Genomic DNA, 13,467 nt, shown 5'->3' on the forward strand with positions numbered 1-13,467 from the left:
TTCTCAATTGGTAAGAATTCAGGCAGGGAAATGAGTACTCTCTACTGGGACCCTGAAAGTCTCCAGTACTGTAAACAAAACTGTTTAAGGTGGATACACGAAAAAGCACTATTAATATGCTTAACATTATTACTAGAATTTAAGTTCCATAAAGGCAGATTTCTTTGTCTGTCTATTTTGTTCTCATTGCTTTATATCTACACTACCTAGGAGAGGGCCTGGCACACATACTTGTTGAAAAAGAATAAACAATGGGAAAATAGATTTCTACTCTCGGGTCCTAATCAAAAACATTACTGGGCTTTGGCTTACAAACTAAGATTCATTCATTCAACAAATATTTATTTCGATGTCTACTGTGTGGGAAGTGGAACACAAACTATACTGAATAAAATGGTGAACAAGATAAGTACAATTTTTGTCTTGTTAGGAAATGCTTAAAGTTTTAAAAACATTAAATAAAAATGTTATAAAAGCATTATTAAACAAAATTTTACACTTCCATATTTGATCACTATAAAACACATTTTAAAAGTTCCAAAAGATGAATATTACCAGTTCCTTTCCACGGCATCCCTTGAAAAACTCAGGATCAGAAACTGGATCAGTGAGATATGACTGAAGGAGATTCAGCCGAAGACCCGTGGGAGGTTCATTAGTCATTTTTACTCCATTCTGTAGAATTGTTACTGGGAACTAAGACAAAATAAATGGAGAGCATTATACAAGATAGCAAGTGGAGGCTCTAAAAGTGCATATACACGTGGATTAAAAAACAGGCATAATGGAGAACTCCAGAAATATTCAAAAAACCTCTTAAGGTTAAGCATCTGAGGCTTGATTAAGATATGCAGACAGCTGGCCAGGCGTGGTGGTGCACGCCTGAAATCCCAGCACTTTGGGAGGCTGAGGCGGGTGGATCACCTGAGGTCAGAAGTTCAAGACCAGGCTGGCTGACATGGTGAAACCCCATTTCTACTAAAAATACAAAAATTAGCCGAGCATGGTGGTATGCGCCTGTAATCCCAGCTACTGGGGAGGCTGAGGCAGGAGAATCGCTTGAACCCGGGAGGCGAAGTTTGCGGTGAGCCGAAATTGCGCCACTGCACTCCAGCCTGGGAGACAGAGTAAGACTCCGTCTCAAAACAAACAAACAAAACAAATAAGATATACAGATAGCTAAGTAAATGTACTGAACTCTATAAGGAAATAAACATACTTTTGAAGATGGATAGCTTGTCAGCCAAAGTCTAAAGGATGAGTTACAGGTTTCAGAGGTAAAATCTTCACATATTTTTTCCAACATGGGCATCCAGGACACTGCAAGATGGCAATTCTGTAGGCACACCCAAGTTCCTTCTTCGATTGCTGCTTTAATCATTTTTGCTGCAATCGGTCCTTGTCCCTGTCCCAGTGAAATAGCTTGAAACTTATTTCCAGACATAGATTTATCATTTGCAAATTTCAGCAGGCCTATAAGAGGCATAAAAAAATGGTCACACTACTTACTCTAAAATTATAAAAAAGTGCCTTATGTATAGGTGTTTTATCATGAAAAATTCTAGTTCCGTTTCTCTGTAAATATCAGATTTACTAACTGATTTATAATCATATAAGGAATCAGTATTGAGCAAGATGTTTTATTTATAATTTCTTAAAAGTTTACAGTATATGCACTTACTGGCCATAGGATCTGCTCCTGGAGATAGAACAAAAATTAAGGGAATGGTGCAATTTGAATCCAAGTAACTCTTTGTCAAATCAAATGGTGGAGGCTCTACAAACTTTTTCCCTAGTTTGTCAGTTACATAGTTTGTTATAGCTGGGGTTATCTGTTGAAGAGAAAAGATATGATCTTTAGAGCAACTTTTATTTCACATAACAGATTTGAATATTATTGAAAAACAACAAAGAATACAATTTGAGCCTAATGGTCAAAAAAAGCATATAGCATCATAGACAAAGCACTAATTTCTCTAATAAATAAAAACTATATACATTTATAGGAGAAGACTATCCAAAAGAAAAATGGGCAAAGGAGACAAACTGCTTAGAGAAAATGAAGTACAAATTGATCCTAAACATATGAGGGATGCTCAATGTCACTCATTATAGCAGAGATTGCATATTGTCCCACTTATTTGTCTCTGTTTGGTATTATAACCCCAAGTTTTCCTGGCATTTCTTGCAGGTAATGTGGCCATGTGACTAAGTTTTGGCCAGAGAGATACAAGTAGAAATTACTTATGGATCTTCCAGATAATATTTTAAGGAAGCTATTTGCCTTCAACACTTTCTTCTCTTTTCGACATAGTGTTCACAAGCCAGCTTCCATTTTGCTGATGAGGACCACACTGTAAGCATGAAAGAACCTGAGTTTCTGGGTGATCTCAGGAGCAAGAGCTTCCCTGTCAGCCCTTCATCATTTGCCTCTGAGCTGTTAGGAGAGAGAGAAATTAACTTCTATTTGATTTAAGCCACTGTACTTTAGGTCCCTTTGTTACAGCAGCTTCATTTATATGCTAATACTCATAATAAGAAAAATACAAATTATAACTATACTTAGATACCATTTTTAACCTATTGAATTGTTATATAAATCAGCCAAAGATGGCCTGGGAGGCCATGATATCTTGATATTTGGTCAAATAGCAGTCTACACATGTTGCTGTGAAGGTATTTTTGGATGAGATTAATATTTAAATTAGTAGATATGGAGTAAGGCAGATTGCCCTCCACAATGTGGTGGGCCTCATACAATCAGTTGAAAGCCTTAAGAAAGAAAAAAGCCTGGGGGGAGGAGCCAAGATGGCCGAATAGGAACAGCTCCGGTCTACAGCTCCCAGCGTGAGCCACGCAGAAGAGGGGTGATTTCTGCATTTCCATCTGACATACTTGGTTCATCTCACTAGGCAGTGCCAGACAGTGGGCGCAGGTCAGTGGGTGCAGCGCACCGTGCACAAGCCAAAGCAGGGCAAGGCATTGCCTCACTCGGGAAGCGCAAGGGGTCAGGGAGTTCCCTTTCCTAGTCAAAGAAAGGGGTGACAGATGGCACCTGGAAAATTGGGTCACTCCCACCCAATACTGCGCTTTTCCGATGGGCTTAAAAAACGGCGCACCGGGAGATTATATCCCCCACCTGGCTCAGAGGGTCCTACACCCACGGAGTCTCGCTGATTGCTAGCACAGCAGTCTGAGATCAAACTGCAAGGCGGCAGCGAGGCTGGGGAAGGGGCGCCCGCCATTGCCCAGGCTTGCTTAGGTAAACAAAGCAGCCGGAAAGCTCCAACTGGGTGGAGCCCACCACAGCTCAAGGAGGCCTGCCTGCCTCTGTAGGCTCCACCTCTGGGGGCAGGGCACAGACAAACAAAAAGACAGCAGTAACCTCTGCAGACTTAAATGTCCCTGTCTGACAGCTTTGAAGAGAGCAGTGGTTCCCCCAGCATGCAGCTAGAGATCTGAGAACGGGCAGACTGCCTCCTCAAGTGGGTCCCTGACCCCTGACCCCTGAGCAGCCTAACTGGGAGGCACCCCCAAGTAGGGGCAAACTGACACCTCACACAGCCGGATATTCCTCTGAGACAAAACTTGCAGAGGAACGATCAGATAGCAGCATTCGCGGTTCACGAAAAACCACTGTTCTGCAGACACCTCTGCTGATACCCAGGCAAACAGGGTCTGGAGTGGACCTCTAGCAAACTCCAACAGACCTGCAGCTGAGGGTCCTGTCTGTTAGAAGGAAAACTAACAAACAGAAAGGACTTCCACACCAAAAACCCATCTGTACATCACCATCATCAAAGACCAAAAGTAGATAAAACCACAAAGATGGGGAAAAAACAGAGCAGAAAAACTGGAAACTCTAAAAATCAGAGCACCTCTCCTCCTCCAAAGGATCGCAGTTCCTCACCAGCAATGGAACAAAGCTGGACGGAGAATGACTTTGACGAGTTGAGAGAAGAAGGCTTCAGATGATCAAACTACGAGCTACAGGAGGAAATTCAAACCAAAGGCAAAGAAGTTAAAAACTTTGAAAACAATTTAGACAAATGTATAACTAGAACAACCAATACAGAGAAATGCTTAAAGGAGCTGATGGAGCTGAAAGCCAAGGCACGAGAACTATGTGTAGAATGCAGAAGCCTCAGAAGCCGATGTGATCAGCTGGAAGAAAGGGTGTCAGCGATGGAAGATGAAATGAATGAAATGAAGCGAGAAGGGAAGTTTAGAGAAAAAAGAATAAAAAGAAATGAACAAAGCCTCCAAGAAATATGGGACTATGGGAAAAGACCAAATCTACGTCTGATTGGTGTACCTGAAAGTGACGGGGAGAATGGAACCAAGTTGGAAAACACTCTGCAGGATATTATCCAGGAGAACTTCCCCAATCTAGCAAGGCAGGCCAACATTCAGATTCAGGAAATACAGAGAATTCAACAAAGATACTCCTCGAGAAGAGCAACTCCAAGACACATAATTGTCAGATTCACCAAAGTTGAAATGAAGGAAAAAATGTTAAGGGCAGCCAGAGAGAAAGGTCGGGTTACCCACAAAGGGAAGCCCATCAGACTAACAGCTGAGCTCTCGGCAGAAACTCTACAAGCCAGAAGAGAGTGGGGGCCAATATTCAACATTCTTAAAGAAAAGAATTTTCAACCCAGAATTTCATATCCAGCCAAACTAAGCTTCAGAAGTGAAGGAGAAATAAAACACTTTACAGACAAACAAATGCTGAGCGATTTTGTCACCACCAGGCCTGCCCTAAAAGAGCTCCTGAAGGAAGCACTAAACATGGAAAGGAACAACTGGTACCAGCCGCTGCAAAATCATGCCAAAATGTAAAGACCATCGAGACTAGGAAGAAACTGCATCAACTAATGAGCAAAATAACCAGCTAACATCATAACGACAGGTTCAAATTCACACATAACAGTATTAACTTTAAATGTAAATGGACTAAAGGCTCCAATTAAAAGACACAGACTGGCAAATTGGATAAAGAGTCAAGACCCATCAGTGTGTTGTATTCAGGAAACCCATCTCACGTGCAGAGACACACATAGGCTCAAAATAAAAGGATGGAGGAAGATCTGCCAAGCAAATGGAAAACAAAAAAAGGCAGGGGTTCCAATCCTAGTCTCTGATAAAACAGACTTTAAACCAACAAAGATCAAAAGAGACAAAGAAGGCCATTACATAATGGTAAAGGGATCAATTCAACAAGAAGAGCTAACTATCCTAAATATATATGCACCCAATACAGGAGCACCCAGATTCATAAAGCAAGTCCTGAGTGACCTACAAAGAGACTTAGACTCCCACACAATAATAATGGGAGACTTTAACACCCCACTGTCAACATTAGACAGATCAACGAGACAGAAAGTCAACAAGGATACCCAGGAGTTGAACTCGGCTCTGCACCAATGGACCTAACAGACATCTACAGAACTCTCCACCCCAAATCAACAGAATATACATTTTTTTCAGCACCACACCACACCTATTCCAAAACTGACCACATAGTTGGAAGCAAAGCTCTCCTCAGCAAATGTAAAAGAACAGAAATTATAACAAACTATCTCTCAGACCACAGTGCAATCAAACTAGAACTCAGGATTCAGAAACTCACTCAAAACCGCTCAACTACATGGAAACTGAACAACCTGCTCCTGAATGACTACTGGGTACATAGCGAACTGAAGGCAGAAATAAAGATGTTCTTTGAAACCAACGAGAACAAAGACACAACATACCAGAATCTCTGGGACACATTCAAAGCAGTGTGTACAGGGAAATTTATAGCACTAAATGCCCACAAGAGCAGGAAAGATCCAAAATTGACACCCTAACATCACAATTAAAAGAACTAGAAAAGCAAGAGCAAACACATTCAAAAGCTAGCAGAAGGCAAGAAATAACTAAAATCAGAGCAGAACTGAAGGAAATAGAGACACAAAAAACCCTTCAAAAAATTAATGAATCCAGGAGTTGGTTTTTTGAAAGGATCAACAAAATTGATAGACCGCTAGCAAGACTAATGAAGAAAAAAAGAAGAATCAAATAGATGCAAAAAAAAATGATAAAGGGGATATCACCACCGATCCCACAGAAATACAAACTACCATCAGAGAATACTACAAACACCTCTACACAAATAAACTAGAAAATCCAGAAGAAATGGATAAATTCCTCGACACATACACTCTCCCAAGACTAAACCAGGAAGAAGTTGAATCTCTGAATAGACCAACAACAGGAGCTGAAATTGTGGCAATAATCAATAGCTTACCAACCAAAAAGAGTCCAGGACCAGATGGATTCACAGCCGAATTCTACCAGAGGTACAAGGAGGAACTGGTACTATTCCTTCTGAAACTATTCCAATCAATAGAAAAAGAGGGAATCCTCCCTAACTCATTTTATGAGGCCAGCATCATCCTGATACTAAAGCCTGGCAGAGACACAACAAAAAAAGAGAATTTAGACCAATATCCTTGATGAACATTGATGCAAAAATCCTCAATAAAATACTGGCAAACTGAATCCAGCAGCACATCAAAAAGCTTATCCACCATGATCAAGTGGGCTTCATCCCTGGGATGCAAGGCTGGTTCAATATACACAAATCAATAAATGTAATCCAGCAAATAAACAGAACCAAAGACAAAAACCACATGATTATCTCAATAGATGCAGAAAAGGCCTTTGACAAAATTCAACAATGCTTCATGCTAAAAACTCTCAATAAATTAGGTATTGATGGGACGTATCTCAAAATAATAACAGCTATCCATGACAAACCCACGGCCAATGTCATACTGAATGGGCAAAAACTGGAAGCATTCCCTTTGAAAACTGGCACAAGACAGGGATACCCTCTCTCACCACTCCTATTCAACATAGTGTTGGAAGTTCTGGCCAGGGCAATTAGGCAGGAGAAGGAAATAAAGGGTATTCAATTAGGAAAACAGGAAGTCAAATTGTCCCTGTTTGCAGACGACATGATTATATATCTAGAAAACCCCACTGTCTCAGCACAAAATCTCCTTAAGCTGATAAGCAACTTCAGCAAAGTCTCAGGATACAAAATCAATGTACAAAAATCACAAGCATTCTTATACACCAATAACAGACAAACAGAGAGCCAAATCATGAGTGAACTCCCATTCACAATTGCTTCCAAGAGAATAAAATACCTAGGAATCCACCTTACAAGGGACATGAAGGACCTCTTCAAGGAGAACTACAAACCACTGCTCAATGAAATTAAAGAGGATACAAACAAATGGAGGAACATTCCATGCTCATGGGTAGGAAGAATCAATATTGTGAAAATGGCCATACTGCCCAAGGTAATTTATAGATTCAATGCCATCCCCATCAAGCTACCAATGCCTTTCTTCACAGAATTGGGAAAAACTACTTTAAAGTTCATATGGAACCAAAAAAGAGCCTGCATTGCCAAGTCAATCCTAAGCCAAAAGAACAAAGCTGGAGGCATCACACTACCTGACTTCAAACTATACTACAAGGCTACAGTAACCAAAACAGCATGGTACTGGTACCAAAACAGAGATATAGATCAATGGAACAGAACAGAGCCCTCAGAAATAACGCCACATATCTACAACTATCTGATCTTTGACAAACCTGAGAAAAACAAGCAATGGGGAAAGGATTCCCTATTTAATAAATGGTGCTGGGAAAACTGGCTAGCCATATGTAGAAAGCTGAAACTGGATCCCTTCCTTACACCTTATACAAAAATCAATTCAAGATGGATTAAAGACTTAAACGTTAGACCTAAAACCATAAAAACCCTAGAAGAAAACCTAGGCATTACCATTCAGGACACAGGCACAGGCAAGGATTTCATGTCTAAAACACCAAAAGCAATGGCAACAAAAGCCAAAATTGACAAATGGGATCTAATTAAACTAAAGAGCTTCTGCACAGCAAAAGAAACTACCATCAGAGTGAACAGGCAACCCACAAAATGGGAGAAAATTTTCGCAACCTACTTATCTGACAAAAGGTTAATATCCAGAATCTACAATGAACTCAAACAAATTTACAAGAAGAAAACAAACAACCCCATCCAAAAGTGGGTGAAGGACATGAACAGACACTTCTCAAAAGAAGACATTTATGCAGCCAAAAAACACATGAAAAAATGCTCACCATCACTGGCCATCAGAGAAATGCAAATCAAAACCACTATGAGATATCATCTCATACCAGTTAGAATGGCAATCATTAAAAAGTCAGGAAACAACAGGTGCTGGAGAGGATGTGGAGAAATAGGAACACTTTTACACTGTTGGTGGGACTGTAAACTAGTTCAACCATTGTGGAAGTCAGTATGGTGATTCCTCAGGGATCTAGAACTAGAAATACCATTTGACCCAGCCATCCTATTACTGGGTATATACCCAAAGGACTATAAATCATGCTGCTATAAAGACACATGCACACGTATGTTTATCGCGGCACTATTCACAATAGCAAAGACTTGGAACCAACCCAAATGTCCAACAATGATAGACTGGATTAAGAAAATGTGGCGCATATACACCATGGAATACTATGCAGCCATAAAAAAGGATGAGTTCATGTCCTTTGTAGGGACATGGATGAAGCTGGAAACCATCATTCTCAGCAAACTATCGCAAGGACAAAAAACCAAACACCGCATATTCTCACTCATAGGTGGGAATTGAACAATGAGAACATATGGACACAGGAAGGGGAACATCACACTCTGGGGACTGTTGTGGGGTGGGGGGAGGGGGGAGGGATAGCATTGGGAGATATACCTAATGCCAGATGATGAGTTAGTGGGTGCAGTGCACCAGCATGTCACATGTATACATATGTAACTAACCTGCACATTGTGCACATGTACCCTAAAACTTAGAGTATAATAATTTAAAAAAAAAAAAAAAGAAAAAAAATGCCTGATTTCCCCTGAGAAAGAGGACCTTTTGCCAGCAAACTGCCTTTGGACTTGAGCTGCAACATCAACTCCTCCTTGAGTTTCCAGCCTGCCAGCTTACCATGCAGATTCACCAGCTTCCACAATCACACCAGCCAATTCCTTTCAGAAAATCAATCAATCAATCAATCAATTCCCCTCCCCTGTTGTTTTATTTCTCTGGAGAACAGAGGGAAACAAGTAGAAGGCCTGAATAATATAGGCTTTAATTCCATTTAGTTTAACTCAATTCAATTCAACTTAATTCATAGACATTTGTTGAGCTTCTACCATCTGTCAGACATTGCTCTAAATCCTGGCGATACAGAGGAAAATAACACATGAATCTTGACCTCAAGAAGCTCACAGTCTAGTGGGAGACCCTAAAAAGTAAGCAGACAATTATTGTACATTCTAATGGGGTAAGTGCTATGGTATATAAGCACAGGCTTCCAAACACGGCAGACGAAGCAAAAACCCTACATGTGGTATTGAAACAATATCTCTACTGCCCATCAGGGGAGCCATTCTGTAAAGTGCAAATAGGCAGGTGTTCCCAGATACATAGCTATTAAGTCTTCGTCATGAACAAGGGAGGCTACTGGTGATAAAATAATGAATAAACCATTATTTAGGGGTTCCAGGGACTTAAAGTGACTCTCTAGTGAGAGTCACTGTGTATGTCTATACACAGACACACATGCACACACAACTATCAGGCAAGAATGAGATGAATATTAACCAAGTACAAAGGTCTTTGGGAATCAGGGTAAGGAGTAAAACATTTATGTAGGCCTCTGTTTAAATCTACCCAGAGATAGAGCATTAGATAATGTTCCTTGTGAGACTTTACTAAAACAGTAAAATTTTTTTCTTTTAAAAAAAGAAGGAAGAAACAAAGGGACTATTGCAATCACTTTCAACACCTTCATATTTTTCATGGTGTAGGTGAAGTGACTTACTGGTAAAGATTCTTTCCTCAAACAAACCTTAGTTAGACAGGCTCCTCTGAACCCCTTTTTCTATGAGGCCTTGTCTTCAAGAGCCCAGTTGTAGCAAGAATCCTGCTAGCCAGTTTAGTGAGAGTCCCCCACCCTCTACATCCAATCGCCCTCCATATCTGATCAAATTCCTCATACCCTGCCATCACCCAGGTGGTATCTCATCACCCTGGCCTGCTTTCAGCAAGAATTTTGTTAGGTCAGGGTAGCAAGAATTCCCCCTACCCTTGGTGTCTCTTCTTAGTAATTTCCCCCCACCCTGCTCCTTGACTATAAATCCCCAACTGTCTCTGCTGTATTTCGAACTAAGCCTGAGCTCTCTTTCCTACTGTGATAGTCTTGAACAAAGTCTTCCTTACTGCTTTAACATTTGTCATGAATAATTTTTTAACATTACTCAAAGTTTAAACTAGATGTATGAACATGGTTTCTTGTTTTCTTTCTATTACAAAATTATCCCTTTGTAATACTATGATCACCTTTCTTAAATTTGTGAAAATTGGTATCAGCCTACTTATCTTACCTTTAGAAAGATTTCTGTGCATGTTTGAACTAATAAAATTGTGACATGTACAAAATTTTCTGCCATCTTCTACTTTTAGCTATGATGTGGTTATAGGGATTGGATTTACCCTACCACCACTAACAATTTAAAAAACAGGCACAATTAATGAAACCACCATTTTTGCACAGGGGGCAATAGGTGGTATAGGACTGTGATCACTGAGAAAAAGAAAACAAACTGAACGCTATTCTCTCAGCTTTCTTCTTGGAGGTATGCTAGACTGTGGAACAGGGAGAGTGATTAAGGCAGAGCAATGCAGTGTCACTGAGTTGCAAAAACAAGAAAAAGACTACAAAGGGGCCAAGGCTGCTGGAAGTTGCAGAGTTCTAATTAGGATAGAACTGTCCAGGCAGAGTTCAGAAATCTGCTCACAGTACCTCTGAATCCTTGCTGAACACTATGGTGTGTATGCATGAGACCAAGAAAAGAGCATCTGAGGTGCTGTAACCAGGAGATCTGGGGAGCTACCACTGTTCATGAAGGCTGGGACTCATTCAGGTTCCCAAAAGCCATAGAGAGTCCTTAGTGATCGCTTGGAGCATTCAGTAAAGGCCCCAGACGGGTGGCACTTTGGTAGAGCTAAATAATGCATTGAATAAAGGCTATTCTAGACTATCCTAACAAATCTTAAACAATATTTGAAAGGAACAATTCAAACTTCAGTAATTTAACTACATAACCACAGAAGTTGATAAACGTTCTGTAGAGGGCCAGATAAGAAATATTTTAGGCTTTGTGGGACATATACAGTTTCTGTTGCATGTTCTTTTTTATTTTATTATTATTTTTTATGAGACAGAGTCTCGCTCTGCCACCCAGGCTGGAGTGCAGTGGTTCGATCTTGGCTCACTGCAACCTCTGCCTCCCAGGTTGAAGTGATTCTCTTGCCTCAGCTTCCCGAGCTCGAACTCCTGACCTAGCGATCCACCCACCTCAGCCTCCCAAAGTACTGGGATTATAGGCATGAGCCACCGTGCCCGGATACATGAGCCACCGTGCCGAGATACATGAGCCACCGTGCCCGGATACATGTTCTTTTTAAGGCAACTTTTTTTTTTTTTTTTAGATGGAGTCTCGCTCTGTCACCCAGGCTGTAGCGCAGAGGTGCGATCTCTGCTCATTGCAACCTCCGCCTCTCCAGTTCAAACTATTCTCCTTCCTCAGCCTCCTGAATAGCTGGGACTACAGGCATGCACCACCATGCCTGGCTAATTTTTGTATTTTTAGTAGTGACAGGGTTTCACCATCTTGGCCAGGCTGGTCTTGAACTCCTGACCTCAAGTGATCTGTCCTCGGCCTCCCAAAGGCCGGGATTACAGGCATGAGCCACTGTGCCCAGTCAAAACTACTCTTTAAAAATATAAAAAACATTCTTAGTTCATGGGATGGACCAAAGACATCGTGGGGCTGGATTTGGCCCACAGGTGTTTGTTGACCCCTGAACTAGCAGGACAGAACTCAACAATCTTTATAGGAAAATGAAATCTAACTCATCAACAATGTGATATTCACAATGTCCAGTATCCAATCAGACATTATTAGACATGCCAAAAAGCAGGAAATTATCATGTATAACTAAAAGTAAAATCAGTCAATAGAAACAGATCCAGAAATGATGGAATTAGTAGTCACTAATTTTAAAACAGTTATTATAACTGTGTTCAACTATTTAAAAGAAAATATTAGCAGATTAAAAAGAGAAATAGGATACACAAAAAGAACCAAACAAATTTTTTAGAGATGAAATACACAATTACTAAAATTAAAATGGGAAAGGGATTTGTAGCAGATTAGACAATACAAAAGAAGAAATCAACAAATGTAAAGATAGCAACAGAAACTACCCAAACTGATGCAAGGAGATACCACGGCTTAAAAAATAATTAACAAAGTATCAATTACATTATATTACATTAGCATCACATTAGGCAATCTAATGTATGTGCAACTGAAATCCTGGGTGGGGTGAAATAATATTTGAAGAAATAATAACCAAAAATATTCCTAAATTGAGGAAAACAGTAAACCCACAGATCTAAATCCAAGGAGCTCAATGAACTGTAAGCTGGATAATCAATCTGAGAGTTAAAGAATCAAATAACAAGAACTTTAAGCCTAGCACTTCATATATGGCAAATTATCTGGGTTCCAAATAGAACACATTGGTCTTTTACCTTATCAGGTCTTAAACACCGAAGAATTATTATTTTCTGTAGTTCATTTAGGTTCTTATCCATTGGTGCTGGAAATTTAGCATTATGTGGCTCTTTACTGTCATAGATTTCTCGCCATTCATATATATGTTCACAAAAATGTTGCCTAATAGAAAAAAGCTTAAGAATTATTCTTTTTATCGGGAAAAACTTAAAAGAGATTGTTGAACAAGGAGTAGAAACCAGACAGCTATAGGACCATTTAAAAATCACTAAATTGAAGAACAAGTTTACATATTGCCATTCAATGATAAATCATCAAATTTAAACAATTACCTGAGTCCTCTGAAGGCAGGAAATTCACTTGCACGACAGATTTCCTCCCAGCTTTTGTCCTGTAGCCAAGTTGGATCAGGATTTTTCTCAGCACTTTTAAGACTTACTCCTCCAGTTAAAAGAAACATCAGTTCCTGGTATTCAATCTCTTTCCTTGCCCTGTGTTCCCAAAATAAGGACTGTTATAAAATTGTTGATTTTAAAATTGAATGATGTCAACTTCCGCTTTTGTAACGTGGATAGAACAACTTAGACTGTACTTACCCACCTGCTGTAAACAACTAGAAAACTGGACAAAATTAATGAAACAACTGTTTTTTTGAAATTGTGCAATAGCCAGTGCAGGACTGTGGCCTCCGAGAGAAGAGAGGTGAATAAGGTGAGCCCCGTTCCTCAGCAGGCTGCCTGGCACTTTCTAGACTACAGAGCAGGGAG

At 40.1% G+C, this 13,467-nt stretch overlaps 1 protein-coding gene across 1 annotated transcript in view; it reads right to left on the bottom strand.

Annotated features, from left to right (window-relative positions):
• The window catches only part of DNAH12 (dynein axonemal heavy chain 12), a 262,414-nt gene that overhangs the window by 28,113 nt on the left and 220,834 nt on the right, over positions 1-13,467 (bottom strand). The window contains exons 63-67 of the mRNA XM_054682010.2: positions 13,033-13,191; positions 12,718-12,862; positions 1,682-1,832; positions 1,220-1,473; positions 556-696 (exon numbers count right to left, since the gene is read on the bottom strand). Of these exons, the coding sequence (XP_054537985.1) occupies positions 556-696; positions 1,220-1,473; positions 1,682-1,832; positions 12,718-12,862; positions 13,033-13,191 (850 nt within the window). The remainder of the gene's footprint in view (positions 1-555; positions 697-1,219; positions 1,474-1,681; positions 1,833-12,717; positions 12,863-13,032; positions 13,192-13,467) is intronic.

The sequence above is a fragment of the Pan troglodytes genome, chromosome 2 (genome assembly GCF_028858775.2).
Source record: "Pan troglodytes isolate AG18354 chromosome 2, NHGRI_mPanTro3-v2.0_pri, whole genome shotgun sequence".
Classification (NCBI taxonomy): Eukaryota; Metazoa; Chordata; class Mammalia; order Primates; family Hominidae; genus Pan; species Pan troglodytes.